At 37.8% G+C, this 23,428-nt stretch overlaps 2 protein-coding genes across 3 annotated transcripts in view; one reads left to right on the top strand and one right to left on the bottom strand.

Moving 5' to 3' along the window:
- LOC121528604 (testicular acid phosphatase homolog) overlaps positions 1–3,064 on the top strand; it is a 28,399-nt gene extending 25,335 nt beyond the window's left edge. The window contains exons 12-13 of the mRNA XM_041816117.1: positions 2,562–2,743; positions 2,955–3,064. Coding sequence (XP_041672051.1) covers positions 2,562–2,743; positions 2,955–3,064 — 292 coding nt within the window. The remainder of the gene's footprint in view (positions 1–2,561; positions 2,744–2,954) is intronic.
- Positions 3,065–3,237: 173 nt separating this feature from the next.
- The window catches only part of mybpc2b (myosin binding protein Cb), a 49,774-nt gene continuing 29,583 nt past the window's right edge, over positions 3,238–23,428 (bottom strand). For both annotated transcript variants that reach the window (XM_041815968.1, XM_041815969.1), the window contains 24 exons: positions 23,036–23,153; positions 22,884–22,932; positions 22,641–22,700; positions 22,385–22,548; positions 22,072–22,204; positions 19,108–19,232; positions 18,896–19,001; positions 17,003–17,169; positions 16,568–16,733; positions 16,318–16,424; positions 16,189–16,218; positions 15,935–16,077; positions 13,808–13,967; positions 12,474–12,578; positions 12,204–12,392; positions 11,963–12,097; positions 11,529–11,696; positions 9,711–9,799; positions 8,717–8,912; positions 5,345–5,484; positions 5,053–5,212; positions 4,794–4,930; positions 3,507–3,693; positions 3,238–3,369 (listed from right to left, as the gene is read on the bottom strand). In XM_041815968.1, the coding sequence (XP_041671902.1) occupies positions 3,344–3,369; positions 3,507–3,693; positions 4,794–4,930; positions 5,053–5,212; positions 5,345–5,484; positions 8,717–8,912; positions 9,711–9,799; positions 11,529–11,696; positions 11,963–12,097; positions 12,204–12,392; positions 12,474–12,578; positions 13,808–13,967; positions 15,935–16,077; positions 16,189–16,218; positions 16,318–16,424; positions 16,568–16,733; positions 17,003–17,169; positions 18,896–19,001; positions 19,108–19,232; positions 22,072–22,204; positions 22,385–22,548; positions 22,641–22,700; positions 22,884–22,932; positions 23,036–23,153 (3,060 nt within the window). In that variant the 3' untranslated portion in view covers positions 3,238–3,343. The remainder of the gene's footprint in view (positions 3,370–3,506; positions 3,694–4,793; positions 4,931–5,052; positions 5,213–5,344; positions 5,485–8,716; positions 8,913–9,710; positions 9,800–11,528; positions 11,697–11,962; positions 12,098–12,203; positions 12,393–12,473; positions 12,579–13,807; positions 13,968–15,934; positions 16,078–16,188; positions 16,219–16,317; positions 16,425–16,567; positions 16,734–17,002; positions 17,170–18,895; positions 19,002–19,107; positions 19,233–22,071; positions 22,205–22,384; positions 22,549–22,640; positions 22,701–22,883; positions 22,933–23,035; positions 23,154–23,428) is intronic.

Here is a 23,428-nt window from a genome sequence, read left to right as displayed (position 1 = left end):
ATGTCTCTCCCTGTTTCCAACTCAATCCACTGTCCTATCTAATAAAGGCAAAAAAGGCCAAAAAAGAAAAATATCAAATTTATTATTTTTATGACAACATGTGAAGAATCTGACCAGACATCTGATAAAGAAGGATGCTCTGCAGTGAAGACAACAATATTTCATACATTTGCCAAATGCACACCACTAGTTAATGCCTGATTAAAACGTGATGCTGTTGCTAATACCATGTTAGTCGGCTAGCGGATGCTAACAGTATGAAATCTTTACAGACCCACTAGGTCACTAATGTGGAGGACTTACAAAAAAAAAAATCTCAGAAGGTGATTGGAAGAACATTCTGTCACATTAGTAATGGGCCAATCAGGGAAACAGGATTTGAGGTGCCAGACATGCACAGCTCCCATGCTAACCTGAGCTATACAGGCTAGTGCTACTGTTGTGTTTGAACAGAAAAGCATGTCTTCTGGCTAAAATTTATGCCAGAGCCTATCCGGAGACGTGCAAAAAATATCTTCTCTGCTAAGAGCAACTTTCAGTGTAGCTCTTTGCTCTTGTTTTAATAAAGAAATGTGGTTGAGGTCTGATCAAATTGCTGCTTTTCTACAACTACATTCAAGCTAATTGCTACCATAGCAGAAACCATTGTAGCCTATGCACTTTCTTACAGTACAACTATACCCCATGCGTAATGATCACAAAGTCTTACCACAGCAAGTCACAAAAGAGCAAAAACATCATGAAAAGCTTTCAGTGCTGTTTGCTGATCTTTTTTTGATGGTCCATTTCCAGGAGTGGAAAGTAACTAATTACATTTACTCAAATCAGTGAGTAGTTTTTAAAATCCCTACTTTTACTTCAGTATATTTGGAGTTAAGTACTGTACTTTATTACATTTCAAAAAGCATCAAGTACTGAGTAAAAAATAAACACTGAAAGCCACAACAAGGAGGTCCAAGCTTTCTGCCAACAACATAAAAACGACCAGTTGTTTGGCATTCACAACACATAATGGCCAGTACATGCACATAGCAAGAGAATGATTCCATATTTCTTCCCGTATTTCCACTTTAGGTTAGATCACACCTTATAATGAACAATCTGGTTGGAAGTCCATATTTTCTTATTGTCATTGCACATTAAGGACAGGTCATATTTCACTTTGAAAGCCCCTTGGCAGCTACATAAATTCTACGAGTAAATTCTAAATGTCTTACTTTTTACTTTTACTTGAGTAGATTTATAGACCAGTACTTTTACTCCTACTCAAGTAAATTTTACTTTTACTTTTTGCACTTTTTGCATTTATGCACCCAGAATATTAAGTGTTTAGTAAGAGAATGTAATTTGGAACACAACTTATTATTGAATAGTTATTTAATGTTGAATTTATAGTTTGACAGGTTTGATCTGTTAACTCAGAGGTCTGTAAGTTGTTTGCTGTCACGTGATCCCTATGATGCACAAATGTCAGATGGGGGCAGGAAGTGAGGAACATGGGTTAGGAATGAATGGGAACAGAAGAAAGTAAGTACATTCCTGCCTGCTGCAATTGTCATCAGAAAAATCCTACTTTGGAGTATGATCCCTTCACTTTGCACAAAAGTGTTTTTTCCCTGAGGACTCTTGAGGAGTCTTGTACAGAGCTAAGAGGCCAGCTGCACCCTTAAAAAGTTTTTCTTTCTTGTTTGTCAAAAATATGCTTTTAATGGAAACACTAATTCGTACTTATCAAGTACATTTTATGAAGTGATGAGTTATTTGTGAACTAGCTTGCTCTTTTATGCAGATGACAGGAACTTGCTCACATTTTAGTGCCAGTTTCATTTCTTCCATTTTTGTGGCTGTTTATTGCACATTTAAAAAGTCAAAATGGTCCCAAATGAAGAGCCATTTAGGAGCCAATAAACTGGCATTTTTGACTTGATCATATCTGTACAGAGAGACGTTTTTCCCATCACAGAGTGAGGCTGGGCAGGCATTTGCTGGGTTTAATGTGCTAAATGGCAAACTGTACTAAACCAATCTGGACCACTTTGTGGAAATGGACCATATACAAGAGCTCTTAGGCTCCTAATGGAGGTATTTTAATCTATGGTAGCACTGTGTCTCTGTGAGCTTGTAAACGTTTTTGCCTTAATGTGTGGCTACTGTGAACAAAAGTATCTGAAGAAGATTTTCTGCTTTTGGTCACCATTTGGACAGTTGTCACAGGAATATACCTTTGCATTTTGACAGTGCTTCTCTATGCAGAAATCACTTCCTGCCCCCCACCTAGAATTCTCCACTGTGGTGTGACATCATCTGCACTTGATTCTGCAGCCAGTCAGTAGGGGGAGCTCCAGATGTTTTGGCTTCACTCCTGGAGATCTGTCATGTCTTCACTCTTTTTATACAGTCTATGGCACGTATAGAGTTGTTTAAAACCACAACTTTGATTTGAACTATGTTTATATTGTATTTTTCTTAATTCTTTCATGTCTGCAATTTCCTTAAAATAGTCTTCAAATCCATTTACAGAACACTTGTTAGAACCTCTTATTTTGTTCATAAATCCACAGCTCCTATTCCCTTGAGCTTCACTATCGTAATGAGTCCTGGCGGGAACCTTACCCAAACCCAATCCCAGGATGCAACGGGTTAAACCCCTGTCCTCTGTCGCTGTTCAATGAGCGGGTACGGGACGTGATGGCAGATGACTGGGAGGCTGAGTGCGGATTCAGGACAAGATGGTCGGGTGCAGGTGAAAACTGTCTCTGTTTAGGGTCTATGTTAACACATATTTGTGTGTAATTGTGGTGTCACTTCTCTGTGTTTATCCCTGTGTTCACTTTCAGGGAGTGTGTGTGGATTCTCTGCACAGACTGTCTGATTTAAAAATAGCATAGCTTTTGGAAATGGACCAAATGTTCCACACTCACATGTACCTAAACAGGATTGTTGTCCCCCCGCAGGTGTTGTAACAGCCCTGGCAGTGGCTGTGGGTCTCCTGGCAGTGGCGCTGTTGTTCAGCATAGGAGTAGCGATCAGAAGGAGGAGAGCACACTACTCCAGGGAGGTGTAGAGCTGATACATGTGCCCAAGTACAGAGAGGGACCTCAAATAACAGTAATGTGCCTTGTATTTTTATATTTTGTTTCTGATTTGGTGAGGAGGTGTTTGTGAGCTCAAAATAAGAAACAACATGTACATGAAAACATTAAAATATTTTGAAATAAAATGTGACAAAAAGTTTCCTTTAGCAAGCAAGAGTAACTTTTATTGGATTCACTCATTACAGTGTGTGCATCACAGTCTGACATTCACTGTTTGGTTCATTTCACATTCTTTGCTGTTCGGTTTCTCACTTATTCTCAGGCTCAGCAGCAACTGTAGAAGAACGGGACGGATGATGAGTGTGGGAAAAAATACAATGGCAGGTCATTATTGATAGGCATAATGTGTTTTGTTCACATCACCACAGAAAATTTCAGTTTTGTGCATCGTTATGACATCCTAAATCTTACCTCTCACACTCAACTGGCACTCCACCTCATCCTGGCCCAGCTCGTTGACGGCCATGCAGGAATATTTGCCGCCGTCGAAGGTGCTCGGCTTCCGAATGTTCAGGGTGAGCACACCTTGATTGTTCTGCATCAAGTATTTAGGATCCTCACCGATGATCATCCTGTTCTTCATCCAGATAATCTTTGGCTATGAAAAGTCGGAAAATGGTATGAGAAATCAAACTTGACGATGATGGACATTTGACTACTATGCATTGGCCATATAAGATGAATAGAGCAACATCTGCCTGGAAGTGAAGCCAAATGATTTAGACATCAAATCAAGTGTCACTATCTGCCCCATCTCAAACTTCTTTAGAGAACGCATACTGAGCTAATCCGACCTAATTGCTCAACCTGCAGCAGCCATCACTATTGGCTGCCTTGTTTCTCCTCAAATGATGCTGATTGGTCAAGTCCATTTTCAGACCTGGCATAGATGTTGTAAATTGGTGGTTTGTAAGATGGATTTGCCTGATGACAGACATAGGTTCTGGCCAATCCGTCTGCACAATGCTTGAATGATTAGGCACTCGTGTAACAAATGAACATGTATCTGCCACAAATATGCTAAATAGAGCCTGAACTGGTTACACACCTAATAATAATATTAGTAATGTAAATGCTAAATTGACAGACTTAATTTGCAATTTATTTTTAAGTCATGCAGAGATTAAATTGTTTTCTTGATCACTGGGAAGCTTGGTCACGACATCCATGCAGGGCTCAATCAACTCTCAGCAGATGGGGATTTTTTTCCAGTCTACTGGATGCAATGGGGTGAACAGTCAACTGTGAATTAGAAGCTCTGTTTTGAATGCACCTGCAGAGAAAGAGGCCAGTTTTGCCCCTGATAACAGCATGATGGCTTGTTTAATTTAGCCCAAACAATACCACTGCACAGAGTTGATACTTGATCCATCAGTGGGGCAGTTAACCCCCTGTGTGCTATGATGTTCTTTTTGACTCATTTACAGGTTAAGCAGGTTTTAAGCATAAGTGTGGTGTCAGTTCTGTGGTTTGCCTGGCCAGCTTTCTTCTGTATATGTGGCTTCACTTTTGTACAACAAACAGAGATGGAGATGTGTTGTCCATATTCATACACTGCCAATGCTGCTGTGCTGATGACAACATACATAGAAATATAATAGAAACATATATATGACTTAGATTTATTTATAACCAGGGGCACTATCTGCCTCCTCCAATGATTCATGCTCCTCAGTCTGCTTTTACATGCATGTTTACCCTGGGGAAGCCCTTGACGGCGCAGCTGATGGCAGTGCTGTAACCAGCCACTACGGATCTGTCAACCAGGGGCTGAGTAAACTTGGGCATACAGGTAATTTCTGTCTCCTTGTAGGGGTTTCGTTTGATCTCCAGGCCTATGGAAGGCAGGAAAATGTCAGTCAACCTCCCATAAATCAGAGCAGAAATGTGGAGCAACTCCTGCTCAGGAATGAAACACATATTGTACTGTACTGAACGTTAACACACTCTGTCACACCTGTCTTGGCGATTTTTGCTGTGTTCTTGCTTTGCTTCGGCTCCTCGCTCAGGCCGCAGAGGTTCTGGCTGTAGACGCGGAACATGTACTCATTGCCTATGATCAGATCTGACGCTGTGCAGTTTGCTCGTCTGTTGTGCTCGTAGATAGTGTACCATTCCTGGAGAGAGGCATGAAAAAGATGACTGGATTATAAACACAAAGGCCAGGGGGGCATACACCAAATAAACTAAGTGTCAGTATCTCAGTATTGTCGTTGAGCTGCAGGTTTACTGTGAGAAGAATTTCTCACCTTAGTCTTCATGTCTGCCTTCTGGATTGTGTATCCGGTGATTTCAGAGTTTCCATCATCCCTAGGGGGTTCCCACTCCAGAGCTGCGTTGAAACCCCACACGTCTGTCACTCTCACATTCAGGGGAGGTCCAGGCTTCTCTGAATAGATTAAAGGGAAATGTCAGTACCAAAGGTTGCAAGTAATAAACCACAAATGTATGTTAACTGTACTGGGGTAGATAATTCAGACATATTTACTTACTTTACATGCCACACTAAATATTAATAAAGCAAAAAATGTCATCTGGGGTATTGAGATCCTAAAAAGAGTAAAGTCAAACTCCCTTTGGGTTTGTTGTTCTCAGCTTTGTGTTCACACTGAAAGGAAAGCACTTCCTTCAGCTTGTTTGTGTGTCCACCCAGAGGCTCAAACATGATTCAAACGTGTTTTTTTTTTCCTTTTTAAACCCCACCCTCTCCAACCGTCAACCCGAGAGAAAGAGAGCACAAGAGTTCATCTAAACTAGAACCAACTGATTTTTCAAAACAGTTTTCTTTGGCATTAAATGACAGCAGTAACAACTAAATCAACTTTGCGATAAATACTGTCACTTGAAATTGATTGTAGAATCTTGTTTTCAGATGTTTAGCAGCACTTTTCTGCCACTCTCCAGCTCCAGGACAAGTGGTGGTGAAACAGCAGGAGGGAGAAGAGAAATGTGGTGGTAGGAAGAGAGGGGAAGCTGAGGAATAAAGGAATGGTGTCTGAAGAGAGTATTTGTCGTGGTCTGAAAATCTGCGCTAAAAGTTACATAGTACATCTTTAATTTGAGTACTTGGCTAATTGGAACCAAACAGACAAGAAAGGAAAAAATTACATCTGAGAAGTTTGGACAAGGGGCCAAGACTTTGTACTAAGTTTTATAATTTTATAACATGACGTGAAACGCATGGATGGAGAGATTATACGAATTTTCAAGACCGTCTGGCTGCAGATCATAGATCTCAGATGCCCCCTCTCACACACTGTTAATGTGAGACATATTTACAGTTTAAGTAAAGTTTAAGAAAATCAGCTTGAACTTGTAACTGGTAGATACATTCATAAAAAAGCCACATTGCAAACATAACAGACTAAGCAACATTTTATAAGTGAAACTGAGAAAAAGGTCAGAGGTCTAAATCAGGATGAAATTAAGTATGGACCCATTTTAGAAGTACGTACAAACGTTGGCTCACTTTAGCTTTATCAGCTTAAACCGAAGCTACATAACAACCCTAGCTAAGTAGTTAATGTTACTATGTAAGCCAATGTAGCTTGCTTTATATAAAAAAATAAAAATGTATATTTAAACCTAATGTGGCTAGCATAGCTTGTTAACTTTAACTATATAGCAACATTAGCCACATAGTTTATGTAGCTAATGTTAGCTTTGTAGATTGTTAGTAAAGAATTCAGTTAATCTCAGTGAGCTTTACCTTTAGCTACATTAGCTACGCAGCTTTGTAAATCTACAAATCCATCAAGATTCATTTGCTTTAGCTATGTTAACAACATTGCTTATGCAGCTAACGGAGCTCTGTAAGCTATGTTTGCTACATTAGAAGGTTTTCATAGAGAAGGAACTTTTTTACTGTAAGCAGATGGTTTACATGTTTTATAAAATGTTTGGAACTAGGTTTTGCAGGTCATGTTTTTAACTTTTATTTTATTAATTTTATTTTATCATTTAAACCCTTTTCCTAATCCAACTGGGTGTTTAAGCATGTATTTCCATTCTGATAGATGTGGCGTCTCACAGTAATAGTCTGCAAGAGTGTCTGAGATCTAAAGTGTACATTTTTTTAAGTAATGAAAATATTTTTTTGAGTATGACTCACCTTAAAATACATTTACATGAAATAGTCTACATGTTATTTCTCCTTATGACTTTCACATATTTTAATTTTGATCGATCATGCCACCCAAAGGGAGCTAATCTGACTGACTACAAGTAACAAAGACTCAAAGATGCACTTTGACCAAGATATTGCTCTTCTACAGAGTTCAGGACACCATCATTGCCATGTTGAAGTTCATCCCCACAGGCAGGACTTTTTTAACTGAGTGGGTAACTTCACTCATGGTGCAAAAGGGTCCAATGCCCAAAGGTGTTCTGGGAAAACTATGCAACTATGCAGATTAATTAATTTGATGATTGTTAAACGATTTGAGTACAATAACAAAAATACTGAAATTGATTATCGTGTTTTTTTGGTTTTAAAAAATGTGTTCAATCAACTCAGAAAATGCTGAAATAGATAGTTTGGACTTTTACCACACTTCATTTTTAAAAACCTCGTACTGTTCAGTCTTATAATGTAGAGGAGGCAGTGACGAAATCTTGCCCCACAGAATGGGATGACACCTTCTGATAAGTCATTAGCAGACATTTCTACTAAGAGTGATTAAGAAGAAAGCTTGTTCAAAATTAAAAGTAATGTAATGCATTGGGGAGGTGAAGGGTGAGGTGAAGTGGGACAGAGCCTTTCTTTCACTCTGTACATCTGAATGCCATTAGGGACTCCTTAAACCAGGGCTGGCCAAACTATGGCTTGGGGGCCAAATGTGGCCCGCGGTCCATTTTTGATTGGCCCGCAGCAAGTTCTAAAAATTAAATGAAATATGGCCCACATTTGAACATGAAACTTGTGCTTGACTGTACTGTACTTCTTGGTTTAAGTCCAGGCAATGCTACCATGCTAGTTTGTAAACAAAGATTTTGACAAGAAGAATTAATTGATTTTAGTTTTTTTTTGTAACTAAATCAAGACAAGACTGTAAATGATAAAAAATATCAACAACCCAAATAATTGCAATATCTTGATTTAGAATAGCCTGATGGATTACAGAGGTGAATAGTAGTACGAATGGTGTTTTAAGGGTGCGGCCAGTATTAGCTAGGGCCGACCAGGACTCCCTGAAATCTGATTTGCCCACTAAAATCCTTAAAATGATTGCATATTTGGCTTGCCGGCCATTAACTAGCCATTAAAGCATACCCAGCCACTAAGTATATCTAAACCATCATAACATTCATTTTACTAGCTTGAATATCCTTAAGGTGATGTATATGAAGGTGGCCCCACCATCCTTACATATATCTGCATGCGGCCCTCGGTGAAAGAAGTTTGGACACCCTTACCCTAAAGTATTCTTTTAAAGGTTTTTCTAAATAAAAGAGTATGATAAAGATTCTATGCGTTATCACATTTATTTCATATGAGAAGCACGAGTCAGTAAATCTACTTTTACCCAAATCTTCTGTCTCTACATGTATTAGTTTCCTGCTAAAGACAGAAATAAATGAGGCCCTCTCTCCATTCAGTTCATCATTTAAAGAAAGCTCACCAATGACCCTGATGTTGATGGTGGCTCTGTCCTCCATGTTCTCAATCTGCAGCACCAGCTCGTACGTTCCTGAGTGCTCTCTCTCCGCAGCGCGGATGAACAGGATGCTGTCCACATTTGAGTTACGGACATTGACCATCTTGGGGTCAATCGGTTGACCGTCCTTGTACCAGGTAGCAACAGGGCGGGGCTTACCCTGTATGAGACGATAATGATGCATTTGTCAGGACAACAGGGAATTTGGAACTGAAATTTTGACTTTGAACTTTTCAAAATGACCAGTGGCACAAAATTTAAAACCACTTGTTTTAGATGGATGAATGCTTATAATGAGGTAGTCTAAAAATACACAACTTTACAGACACCATGTGTTTTAAAGGCGTCTGGCTGGTTTGTAATGTAATTCTTAGTTTATTAACACATTATTTAAAAAAGACAAATAGAAATATATGTAAAAGTTAAAAAAATTTGCAAGGGAGGTAAGAAGCCTAAAGTAGCTTATGAAGATGCCTCCCACTGATAATAAAACAAGGAAAACAGTAGTTATACTAAGCAGCAATTAAAGAAAAGTGACTGAAAAATACTACTTAAGAATATCTAATGAAAATCTACAACAAATGATGATCAAAAGAAATATCAAAATCATGCAGCAGATCCAGACATCATCATCTTTTTCTGCAATGCAGCTCCCACTGGCCCTGTAAAAGACTTTATACAACTTTAAACATCTGCAGAAGTATTCCCCAACATCTTTAAATACAATAAAATGTTTAAGTTAGTGGAGTTCCTCTTTATTAGAAATAAAATACATTATTTATTTATGCATGCTCACATCCTGGGCAGTCCTCTCTCACTCCAATACTTTAAAATAATGTTACAAATGTGGGTTTCTTCAGAGATGGAGTTATTACCATTCATGGACCTTATTTCCAAGCAATTCACAAGTATTACTTAAGAGGAATGGACACAGGGTTTCATGCAGTTTGTTCCTAACCTGGAATGGGATGACCAGGTTAATCTTCTCTCCGACTTTCCTGATGTACTTTGTTCTCAGCTCACGAGGAAGGCGGATCTTTGGATGTTCTGAAGAAGGAAAACATATCTTATTACAATGTATCAATATCATAAACTAGCAGGGTAAAAAAAAACAGGTTCATGAGGACAAAACAGACAAGAAAGGGAAAAATGAGAGGATATGGGAGGTGCTTAGTAAATGAGAGTTTGTACTGTGTTTAAATACACTGTACATACTTTAGATGTAAGTAAAATACAAACAAAAGTCCATGTTATTCCCACAGACATCAAAACAAACTCCCTGAAATGTCTATGAAAATGCCTGAAAATTTCCAAACACATTTCCCCAACAAGTCCAGACAGATTTCCTAAATTTCCATAAAAATGGTAAAAAAATATTCAGAGCAGATTTTCCCCCAGAACCTCCAATGAAACCCTTCAAAATATACAAACATATCCTCGAAATTTCCATGACAGTAAATAAAAATTTCCAAGCAAATTCCCCAACATTTTGAAGTAAAACAGTGTTTTTATTAAATTTCCAGGAAAACACAAGAACATTTACCAAAATTCAATGAAAATAACATACAAGTACCAAGAAGCAGCAAAACAAATTCCCTGAAATTTCAAAAAAAAAAAAAAAAATCTAAATTAACAAATGTACCTAAAAATCTCAAAGCAAATTCCTCAAAAAAAAAAACAAAAAACTGAAAAAAATCCCTGCAGTATCAAGTATAATTTCCAAATTTCTATGAAAATGGTGGAAAATTCTAAATAAAACATCAAAAATAAAATCTCCCAAATACCCATGAAAATGTAAAAAAAAAAAAAATCATTCAAAGAAAATCTACCCCAAAACTTTCTATAAAACGTATTAAAATTTCCAAAATTTGCATGAACGTATTATCCAAATTCCCTAAAATTGCCACGATAATTCCTGAAAAAATATAGCAAATTCTCCCAAAATTTCAAGCACATTTCTTCAACTAACAAACAAATTCCCTGAAATTTTCATGAAAAAAAAATTCAACAAAAATACCTAAAAATCTCAACGCCAATTCCTCAACAAAATTTAAAATCAAATTCCCTCAGTTTTAAATATTTTTTCCAAATTTCTATGAAAATGCAGGAAAATTTCCAATCATATTCCCACAAAACATCCAAAAAGATCCCCCAAATTCCCATGAAAATGCAAAAAAAAAAAAAAAAAGAAAAGAAAATCTCCCCTGAAACTTTCTATAAAACTCTTATTAAAATTTCTGAAATTTCCATGAAAGTACTTAAAAATTCTAAGCAAATTTCCCAAAATATCCTAATTCCTGAACATTTCCCTGAAAATATATACCTAATTCTCCCAGCGTTTAAAACTCATCAAATAAATTTTTAGCTAGGTTGTAGGACAGCCAATCTCTAATGTCATCATACGTACAGGAAGGGTCTTTAGAGGTTAATGCATCACTGCTTTAGTCAGTTAAAAGTAGTTTGGGTTTTTTCTGCTATTTGAACAGCTGGCACAAAGCTTTGGAATTATGACGTGTTCCTCATGCAGAAAATACTTCCTGTTCCCCATCTGGTTGGATAGGTAACCTAAATCAGATGGTATTTTTTTGAGTTTATTGTGTTATTACTTTACTTTGTACATCAGTATTAAGAAACTATCTTTAAATATTAAATGCACTGTATAAGTATGTCAGCTCAAAATGCTAAAAAGCTCTGACAGGATATGCTACTGTATTTAATCCATGAAATATGTTTACACATTCAGCTGTCTGTTCATGTCCGATCCCGAGGGACTCACCCATGATCTCCCGGATGGTGACAGGCTGAGACATCAGTGCAGGAGGACTGCGTCCAGCGATGTTTACAGCCACCACCCTAAAGTTGATCTTCTCTCCCACAGGGAGGCCGCGCACCACAAATCCTTGCCTCTCACACAGCTCCTGGTTCGCTGCCACCCACTCAGTGCCTGCGATAAAAGAAAATTACATGCTGTAAATCACAGCAAGTGGGATTTCAATTACTTATGATGTTTCTAAACTTTCATTACACATATTCATTGTGAATGTAAATTATCTGTTTTATACACTAATTCTCTTATTAAGTTTATGACTGAGGCAGACGCTTTTCAAACAGATTAACTCTAGCTGTTAAATAAACGTCCTTCAGTTATGATTCTAATTGAAATTGTTGTTAAATCGTCCATGAATGTTGGAATTATTGTTTTCTTATCACCTCCCTCCTTGCAGTATTCAATAACGTAGCCGTCCAGGCCTCCAGCTCCTATCTTCTCTGGAGCGAGCCACTTCAGGCTGCATGTGCTGTCTGTCACATCGTGCACCGTCAAACGTGTTGGCTCACTCGTAGGGGCTGAGGGTGACAGAAAGGAACACTCAAGAGAATCACTGGGTGACTCAAGATGGGTGATGCACAAAGGGAGGAGCAGAGATGGAAAAAAGATGGATGTCTTAAGTACCAATGGGCATGAAGGGCTTGGAGGTGAGGCTGGGTGGACCCATGCCGATGCTGTTGATTGCAAAGACCCTCATCTCGTACAGAATGCCTTCAATCATCCTCTTAGCCTCATATGTGGTTGAGTTGTAGACATCAAAGTTGAGCTTTGTCCATCTGGAGGATCCTTTCTTCTTCCTCTCCATGAGGTAACCTGACAGAATAAAGTTTCAAGTATTATCTCACACGTCAAGGCCATTAATAAAAAAAGGTTAAGACAAAATCCATCTGTTACCTTTAAGAGGAGCACCGCCATCGAACTTAGGAGCGTCCCAGATGATGGTGGCGCAGTCCTCTCCCACTGATGTGCATTTAACGTTCTCAGGAGCATCAGGGACATCTATAAAAGATCAAAGCTTACATTTATGAAGCTCTTTTTATAGTAAAAGAAGGTAACTGTTTATATTAATGACAATGATAATTTTATGAAGAAAAAAATCTTGTTTAAAAATCTGAAAAGACAAAATAAAATAAAGTGAATGTGGTAAATAAATCATATGAAACAGGAAGCAATAGCCTTAAAGGCAAAAAAAAAAAAAAAAAAAAAATAGCAATACAAATTCTAAATTTAAAAAAGTTAAAGTTAAAGTAAAAAAAAAAAAATAACGGCTATTATAGAAGAATTAAAAGGTATAAAAGGAAAAAAAATCCATGAAAAGAAATTAAAAAACAAAAACAAACAAACAAACAAAGGAGATAAACTAACAAAAAGTAAATAAATGCAATAAAAAGAAATGAAATACATAAATAGCTTTATAAAGTAAATAAACGCATTAAAAAGAAATGAAATACATAAATAGCTTTATAAAGTAAAAGAAACAATTAAAATAAAAGGAAATAAAAGCAATAAAATAAATTAAATTAATAAAAAGCTATACAAAAGTAAAAGAAACAGAAAGGAAAGGAAATAAAGGCAATAAGAAGAAATGAAACCAAGGAAAGAAAAAAAACCCTGAAAGCTGAAGAAATGAAACTAATAAAACAAACTGAGGTGTTTTTAAGCAATAAAATTAAATAAAAGGAAAAGAAAAGCTGTATTAAAAAAGCAAGAATAATAATAGCATTAAAGATATAAATTAATAAAAGTATTAAAACCAAAAATCAAGAAAAGATATAACAAATAAAATAAAAGTAACAAAAAAGAAGTTAAAGTAATAAAAAGAGAAAACAGCAAAAAATATGTAACACAAAAAGTTAATAATAAATAAACACAACAAAAGATAAAGTATTTTAAGAATAAAGAAAAAAGTAAAGAGATAAAAGCAACAAATTGGCCCAATGTATATTTAGGACATGTAATAATATGTAGTTAACAAGATCAAAAGTTACTCAGAACAAGCCCCCCCCCCCCCCCCCCCAAAAAAAAAAGTTCAAGTCCATTAAAGTGAGATTTAGGAAGTGCTATATAAGTTGTTACTGATTCTGTACACCTGCACTCCTCCGGAGGCCATGGGACCACGATGGCCAAAGCTCAATCTTCTGTGGATTACACCTTGAAAACCAGAATGGCCCCGCCTATAGATATAAGGTTGTGAGTTGTCTCATAGGGTGCAGCTGTTTTTCACTCACCAACAATCTTCACAAACAGCACAGCCTTGTCCTCTCCTACAGGGTTGGTGACACAGATGGTGTAGTTGCCCTCATCGTCCCTCTCTGCCCCCTCAATGACGAAGCAGCTCAGGTCTTTCCTGGACTCCACCCTCACACGGCCCTCAGTCTCTGTAATCGGCTGAGGGACAGAATTTGCAGCTCAGTGCATCATGAACAACTTTGTGCTTTAAAGTTGCATAAATACACCTGATGTTGTGGAGTCAACACCCAGTGTTATCTTGAAGCAACACTTTAAAGGTCAAGTAGTTCTTCATCTTACAGGGTCACACATTTATGGATACAATGTTTATGTGCAGTTAAACATGGCACCTTATCAGATGTATACACAAAGGATGGGATCCCTGGTGTTTATAAAGTGTTTATTGTTGTAGGCATGTGCTGACATTACTGTACCAGCAGAATATAAAGCTAAGTTAAAGAGTCTCACATAACATTCTGCATCTTTGACCCTGATTATACAACACATTAACAGGGATTTATATCCCCTTTAGGCATTTGTATACTGTGAGGGAATTTTAAGCATATTTTTTTAATATTAAGGGTTTTAGTCATGGGTGTTTCAGGATGTCTGGTCAGGAGAGCAAGTCATGAGCTATCCAAGCAGCTGTATGTTGTAAAAAGTCATAAAGACTACTTTGGGGAGAAAATGACTATTTATTGCATTTGGGGTTGTAAAAGTAAATAAGTGGCAGACAACAGACATATGATGGGGGATGACCCATGTGGAATGTGCTCAGCGGATATAAAAGGTGTGATCTTGTGAGTGACGGCAGAGAACACTTAGGACCTTCTCTCCATACTACAGTGTGCGAATAAGATTGCTACAACAATACCAACTGGTCAGTCTAAATGCTTTGTGTTGATGAACCGTAATCCTACTGAAAACAATGTGAAATCCTCAGGGGTGAAAATTAACTGATCACATTTACTACTATTACTGTAATTGAGCAGTACTTGTACTTTTTTTGAGTACATTTTGAAATCAGTACATTTATTTCTACTTGAGTAAGTTTTAACCAGATTGAATGTACTTTTACTTGAGTACAATACTCTTTCTTTTCCTATCTCACTACACAGCAACACGTAGCAATTATAACATCCTAATTTCACATCAAATCCCAACGTAGCTGTTGATATCTTGGGGTTAAACATTTCATAGTTGATTTTACCTCCTAAAGTGTCATTTTATCTCTGTTTTGAGAGTCAGTCTTGATCCACCATTGTCAGATCAAAGAATGAATTGATCTAAGCTTTGCTGCAGTTTCAAATATGAGGGAATGTGTGGGCAGAGTTCCCATCCTGCCCTTGGACAGATTGTTTAGATGTGTTTGTATGTGTTTAGTTATGTTTGGATGTTGACTGTTTTACAGTGAACCCTGCTGGGGTTCTTTTGTTCATGTTTCTAGTGAATTGTTGATGTGAGAAACATTTGCAGCATGAGTGAAGTTACCCACTAAGTTAGAGTTCTAGCCTTTAGGTGATTTTTTAACAATGCATAGTGCATATGCTACACCAGTGTGTATTGTCTTGCTATGATGTTGACTCTAATTTATTTTTGCCCGAAGATATTGTAAAATGTTGAAAACTCTCAAAAGTGTAGTTTAACTGTGCAGGGCCTGAATTCCAGTATGGGACTGCAGGAATCACACACAAAGTTTTAAATTCCCACAAGTCTCGCTCTTGTAACATGGAAAAATCTCAAATGACTCAAATGTTTAACAATCATTTTGCAGTCTTTTAACTGCAAATGATTGTTTCACTCCTGAAACAAAGTGATGGAATTTATAACAAATTATGGGTCAATTATAGGTCTGATAATGCCCAAAGCTTTATTATAGCTTCACTTTTTTGCATTGAATGAAGCTCGGGGAAAAATAGTAAAAAAAAATAGGTACAGCGATGGTGACCAAAAAGTTTGTTGACCTTCCAAAATCATGAATAATTGGCATTTTTTCATCCTGAATTGTTTATTTTATACTGCCTGTTTTGCTAGCCGTATCAGTTGATATATTATGTTCCAAGTCCAATAGTTGTTTGACATGCTTATAACTTGCATCATGTAGTACAATATATAGTGACCCTTACTTTCTCTCCCCTTGACCACACCACAGTGGGTGCGGGCTCTCCTGTGATCTCTACATCCAGACGCAGCTTGTTGCCAGCCACAACAATGATGGTGTTCTGTGACACCATGTTTCCAGTTGTGTCCAGGTGGATCTTGGGAGGATCTGGAAATTTTCAAAACATACATAGAGTGAGAAAAAGTCTTTTTTGGAAAGTGTAATATGCAGAAAAACTTGGCATTTATTGGTAAAGGGACGTGATTTGTTGTTACTTACCTTGTCTTGGCACATAGTCAATCTTGATTTCTGTTTAAGGAGACAAAAAAAGAGTTAACAGTATTATGCAGTCTGCTCGTGATTAATGTATGAATGATAGCATCCTTGTAATCATTCTGTCTTTCTCACCCAAGAAGTTGAGTTTGGCAGAAAGTGAGAGAGCGTATCCGTCAGGGATAAACGTGTAGTCTCCTGCATCCTCCGGCTTTACATTATCGATAGTCAGCCGGTGAAACCTGACACAAGCAGCAGAGAGGAGACAGTGTGGGGAAAACATCTGCCTCATGAATTAAAAACAATGATTTACATAATGTGTTTGATGCTCCGGAATGACAAATATCCTACAAACATTTTTAAATGTATTCATTTATCTGTGTACCTTCCGATGTGAGTCATTTTGATGCGATCGCTCGGCAACACCTCCACGCCATCTTTGTACCACTTTCCTGTCACCTTGTCATCAGACACCTCACACTTGAACATGGCCTGATCTGCGGCTCTGACGGTCAGGTCAGCAATGTCCTGCAGCACCTCTAGCTGTTTCTCTGAGGGTGACATTTGACACCACAGAAGAAGAGTTTGTCAAGGTGTAAGGAGGGAGAGATACAAGACTTACATTTAGAGACAGGAGACCAGATTAAATGTTGCTAATGCACATGGAGAAATGTCTTCAATAAAACACAAGTGTTGTATTTTAACAAACCAAAACTATAAGAGAAAATTTAGCAATAAGCATCACATGTTAACACTTTAGGCAAACTTTAAGTCTCTAAAAAATAAAACAGACTGAGAAGATAATATGTTACAGTAGTACCTTCCACTTCCAGCTCTCCCTTGGTATGCCCTCCGTTTGTCCAGGCATGGTACATGCCAATGTCATCCAGCGTGGCCTCTGGGATGATCAATGTATGCTTCCTTCCATCCTTCTTGAAACGAAACTTTGAATCTTTGTCTTTGTGAAGCTCTATGTCCTCAAAATACCTTAACAAAATTAGAAAAAAGCTTTCATTGAAGATGCCATTTACAAGCAGTAAACCTTTTGTACAGACTGTATTTTCTCCAACATTAAGTGTTTAAAACACAATTTGTAGTTGCATGACTGGGTATAAACAGAGTGTTTTAGAGAGGCAGTGTCTTCAGAAGTTAAGATGGTAAGAGGTTCACAAATATGCAAAAAAGCTGCTTCTAAAAATTTCAGAAAACAACGTAATGCAAAATTGCGAATACTTTGAATATCCCACTATGTACAGAACATAATATCATCAGAAGATTCCGAGATTCTGGAGAAATCACTGTGCCTGAGAGACAAGGCCGAAGCTCAGTATTGATGGTTCGGGATCTTGGAGCCATCAGGTGGCACTGCCCTAACTCTAACCCTTGGGCCAGGTCCTTAACTCCTAGACTTCCTGTCTACCTGTCAGACTTGGCTTTGGATTGAAGTGTCTGTTAAATGACATTGCAACATTGTAACATATATGAACCTGGTCCAGAAATGCCATCTTCTCATCTTCTCTGGGCCAAAGCAAATTTTAAATGGACTGAGGAAAATGGAAAACTGTTCTGTGGTCAGATAAATCAAAATGTGTCACTCCGTTTTTTTTTTTTTTTTTGTTTGTTTGTTTGTTTTTTACCACTAACGTATTCTGTGGGCAAAAGAGGACAAGGACCATCCAGCTTGTGATCAGCGCATAGTTCAAAAGCCTTCATCTCTGATGATAAGGGGTTACATTTGTGCTTATGGTGTGGGGAGTTTCCACATCTGGAAAGGCACTATCAACACTGAAAAGTATATAGAGGAAGTAACATATGCTCCCATCTAGACAATGTCTCTTTCAGGGACGACCTTGCATACATCAGCAAGACAGTGCTTAACCGCATACGGCATCCGTTACAACAGCATGGCTTTGCAGCAGAGGATTTGGGGTGCTGAACTTGCCTGCCTGCAGTTCAGAACTTTCACCAATCATTGTATTTAATGATTTATTTCAACTGAACACTAACTAAATTGATAAGCTAGCTCCTGTGCTATTTCCTGTGCCTAGACTTCATCTTGGCCAATGAGAAGGTTGACCAGGCAAAATAGAAAAAAATGTACCACAAGCTGAGAAATATTAAGAAATGAAAAGACCCTGAGCTTGTAAAGCTCCTTTTAGTTGTCTGACTACTAAAAGTGCTTTTTACACTGTAGGTCTCACCCATTAACACCCATTATTACTTATTCACAGTACATTCACACATTGCAGAAGAGGCTGCTGTGTAAAGTGTTCCACAGCATTAACAAATCCCATTCATACATATTTATGTACATTTACACACCAGTGACGACCTTCTCTACCACTGATCCACAGCTGCTGCAAAATGCATGTTGATTTCTGTTTCTGCAGTATTTTCTAATATTGTGCATCTTTAGTGATGTTGAGTAGCATAATGCTTTCTTTCTGGGGTTTTGGTTAATTGTATGTTTTCTTGTGTTTGTGACCTACAAGCCAGTGTAGCTGCACACCAGGCAATATTCAGCTTTTTAAACTGTATTTACCTGCAAAGCTCCATCGTTCTGAATCTCACAGTAAGAAATTGTATTAAATGTTGTGTTACATAAACATGAGTAATGTTTTCAAGTTTTATGATTTTTCTGCTGGTAACTTAAGATATGGCATAAAGGTGATGCCTCATGGAGTCTCTGCTGCTCAACAGCTGATATACTGACCACATGACGTGGGCGCCCTCCTCCGACACCTCGATCTCAAACTCCACTCTCTCTCCGACCACCACATGATAGTCATCCATCAGCTTGGTGATGGTCACAGGCGGTTCTGGACGAACGGAGCAGAATACAGCAGCATTGACAGTGTGAGGTTTGAAAACTCATATCAATCATGTTACGTAACGTGATAAAGTGTCAAAATAAAGATGATGCACCTTTGACAAACACCTCTGTGAAACACTTGTCCTCGCCAACCACACACTCATACGCAGCGTCGTCAGCCAGGGACGTCTTGTTGATGGTGAGCGTTCTGACATTTCCGTTGGCCTCCATGACATACCTTCAAAAGTGACAGATTAAAGAGACAGATTAGAGGTCAAACAGAGTGTAGAAGTATTCCTAATATCAAGATGTTGACATGTTGGAGAACAAATAATAATAATAAAAAAAAAAAAACGCTTCATTTAAGATGTCCTTGGAAGATGTTAACAGGGCTGGATTTTTAATGTACACACTTACCTAATGAATCTAAATAGCGATGCACATAATTCCCAATAAAATTTAGATGTTTATCAAATTTGCAGTATCATAATACCATATGTCATTATTCTTGTAATTTTTCTTGGTAAATATAGATATGGCATTCAAGTCAATTTATACACTGATGATATCTGACAAAAGGCCTTTTTGAACCTTTTATCTAAAACTCAGAAAGGCTTTTAAAACAAAACTTAAATTATAAATGTGTGTAGTTTAAAAGTAGTCAAAATCTCTTAAATTAAAGAGTTAATTCCACTGCTTTGGCCCAGAGGCAGTGAAAGCTCTCGAAGGGCACCTAACCCCTTTATCTTCTTAAGATTGTTCTTAATTTTTGTCTTAATCAGACAGTTTCTAAGAGAAACCTTAATGAGATCTATGACATGTCCTTAAGCTGCTGAATTGTTCATACATGTGATCTTGAATATATAAATGTCATATACTTGGAAGCAGGAAACTCATGCATGTTTTCCCTAAGTAGGTCTTCATTTCCATATAAGGGCATACGATAGCAGGGCTGTGTGCAAATACAGAGGGCACATAGAATTGAGAAAAAGTAGCAAGACAACAGTGATGCCCAAATTCAAATAAACCATAAAAAACAATAACGCACTCTATTCCATGTATAATGAATTTTAAAGTGGATTCAGCGCTGCGCAAAATGAAAACTAAAAAGGAAGGTTTGATTTATATATCACACTAGTAAAGGATATTAAATATATATGCCATAAACCTTATAATTTGAGTGATACCACTGTTTGGATAGCATTAACTTCATCTTTTTTTTTTTTTTTCAAAATGAACATGATTTGATGAAAACCTACATTTTGTAATAACTGATGCTGTGGGGTTAGGCCATATCCCTATCTGAGAAATAAAAGTATATTAAAGTCCAATAATAACAATCATAAAAACTGATGCTGTTAAAATGACTGAGCATATTTTAAAAAACATTCAAATACCTTGTGCAAAGGCAGTTTGTTGTTGTTTTAAACAAGCGCTTCATGGCAAAATTCCTACTAATTTCCACCCATCCATCCACCTTTTTTTGCTTATCTGGGGTCATGTCACGGTCCTACTTATGTGCTTAGTTTTATGTTCATAACTTTAACATTTGGCGGTTCAAGTAAGCAAAATTATGATTAACTGATTTTGAAAATACAGTGACTTATATTTTAAAATTATATGTACCATGTCATTCTTAACTTAGGATATTTTAGTGTGGATGGATGCAAATTTAATAATTGTATCCTTTCATATCAGCACCAAAATATGTACAAGTGCTTTCAGTTTTATGAGATTTGGTTCTTACCTAAGGATAAATCCCAGATAAGACATTTAACTGAATCTCAATCTTTTTTTTAAAAAAACATGTAAATAGGCTTTAAGAACAAATTTCCAATGGCAATTTCTTCAATTTATCAATTTGTCAATTTATTCTTATGGCCACGACTGCCATAAATTTGTCTTACATTTGTTGTTTCTCTTGTCCCTCTCCTCTTCCTGCTTATTTCCTCCTAGTGGCCCTTTCCAACCCCAGCAAAGCTTGAGCAGAGTGGTGTCAACATTAGTCTGGTCTGCTCAACAGCCCTGCCGTTAAAGGGAAGGTTTACATCGCCACTGTGACGGGGCTAATACTGTTGGTGCTGTGCTCACGGTGATTAACACTGCTCTTTACTTTAATAGGGGAAAGTCTACATTATCTATTATTAATATTTGTTAATTTAATTTGGATCCCCCAATAATATTGGTGCTATATAGGCAAAGATTGATTTATAAATTGATTAATTCTTAAGAAGCATCTGTGAATGAGGCCCACTGAATTTTTACAATGTTGTGTCACTTTACATTAGTTTTCATTGTCATCACACATGATGAGAAAGATTTCTATCATCAGCCTAGGTCTTTGAAACTTGAAAACACATAGTAATCCATATAGCTCTTAGACTAATGCATTTTTATGACAAAAGTATTGTTTTACATACATTATAATGTTGTCTCTAACCCATGTTTGTGTATTTCAGCACATTTTTGTCATCTTTGCACTCCTTGAGCCTCAACCCTTTCTTTTAAACAACAGGCGTTCTGACCTCAGCATCTTGATTTTCTTCCTCCATGATTTACACATTTAACTAGATGGTATAAAAACAAGAGAATCTGAAAGCAGTCACTGATCTGTTGTGATTGTAGAAAGGAGTACTACAGTGTCTGTGCCTGGAAAATCAACTGAAACTAAGTCATCACTACATCCCTTCATCACAATTTTTACCTGAGCATCAAATTATTCTGACATTTAGGCTAAGAAATGAGTGGTTTCCTATCCTGGTGGGGATCTTCACTGCTCATATGATGCCTAAGATGTGCTGGCAGGTCGACTTGCCTAACCCTCTGGGAGTCTCCATGACTGGCTTAAAATAAAATGTGTTGATGGCAGCAGTGTTTGGGAGTTTGTGGCTGGGATAATTTTAGAGGGATATTTTTAAAACACTCCCCATTAAGTCCACCTACGCTTTGAAAAGAAGGCCTGAGATTGCTTACTAATTAAGCTAATGTCTTAAATGAGGCTAATGGTGAAGAATTGACACTAAAAACAGCCTAGTTCATAGTGTTTGGTATATGAGCTTATGCTTTTATGGGAGTACTTGGCTGAGGGTTTGATCTCCTGGCCGTTCTTCAACCATTTGACCTGGACGTCGGGATCGACCACCTCACATCGCAGGACAATCTTCTTCCCCTTCTCCACTGAGTAGCAAGATTCAAGTTTCTTCAGGAAAGCTGTGCGGAGGAGAAAAGCAAGAATGAGCAGCTCATCAGCTGCTTTCTGTGTAGAGTTTCATGCTGAGCATTTTGCTTATGTCTCCCCTGAGGTAAGATCTCCCTTCCTGATACCTTTCCTGCATACCTCACATGCCCCCCACTTCTTTTCCCCTCCTGGTCTTAGTTGACCCAACTTACCCTCGCTGTGCTTGGGCTCTACCTTCATCTTCTTCAGACGTTTCAGCATGCCTCTCAGGTCAGTGATGCCATACTGGAAAGCAATTTTTTCATACTCGCTGGGATGGGCATTCTTTAGCAGCTCCCAAACGTCAATTTCTGGTTCCTCTTTTACTGGTTTCTTCCTTGGGTTGGACAAGGAAAGGAGGGATTTTGAAAACAGAAGTGAAAGGTGAAAATTGATCATTTCAAGAATAAAAACCAGTATGCTTCTTACTTCTTGGTGGCTTTAAGGAGGGCGCTGAAATCCAGATCTCCCTCATCCTCTCCTGCATCCCTGTTTGTATGGAAACAGTGATTTAACCTATCAGTACACAGTGAACTCAAGAGCAGGAATATCTGCTCTACCTTTAAATTTACTATACTGTCATATAGCACCTGTGCTGATTATAAATAGCCATCATATGCATTTTCCCTATGGTTTTTAGCACATAGGCTCCAGGGATGGGCTGATACTTACGCTCTCTTGAAGGCAGACAAAATATCCGCCTGCCCCTCCTGCTGTGCAGCTGTAATGGGAGAAGTTGCAGAGGATGCACATTAGTGCTGGATCAGATCAAAACATCAGCACGAATGGAATCTGTAAGCAGGCCAGGGTATGTCTTCACTCACCCTCAACAGTGATCTCAAAGGTACAGCTGTCACACTTGTCTTTAGCAGTCACTTCACACCTGTAGCCCCCAGCATCTCCAGCCACCACTTTGATGATCTTCATTTCGTAAGTGTAGATCTGAGGGGAGGAAATAGGATTCAATTACCTTGGAATTCTTCTGGAATAATGAGAAGTTTTGGCTGAACCTTAGACTTTATATTGAAAGCAGTCTTTTAAAGCCATTGCACTCATCCTAGATCTGCATTCTTTCGAATGGCCAGCAGGGGGAGACTAGTGAGAGAAGGAGTTTGTTTGCAGTCAAATAAAAGAGGAAAAAGAAAAGCTTTTTCTAAAAAAATTTATTACATGATAAAACACTTTGAGTTATTATGTAGTGTCAACCATAGGTGTTT

Source organism: Cheilinus undulatus, linkage group 20 (assembly GCF_018320785.1).
Source record: "Cheilinus undulatus linkage group 20, ASM1832078v1, whole genome shotgun sequence".
NCBI classification, from domain to species: Eukaryota; Metazoa; Chordata; class Actinopteri; order Labriformes; family Labridae; genus Cheilinus; species Cheilinus undulatus.
This window is presented reverse-complemented; position numbering and strand designations above follow the sequence as displayed.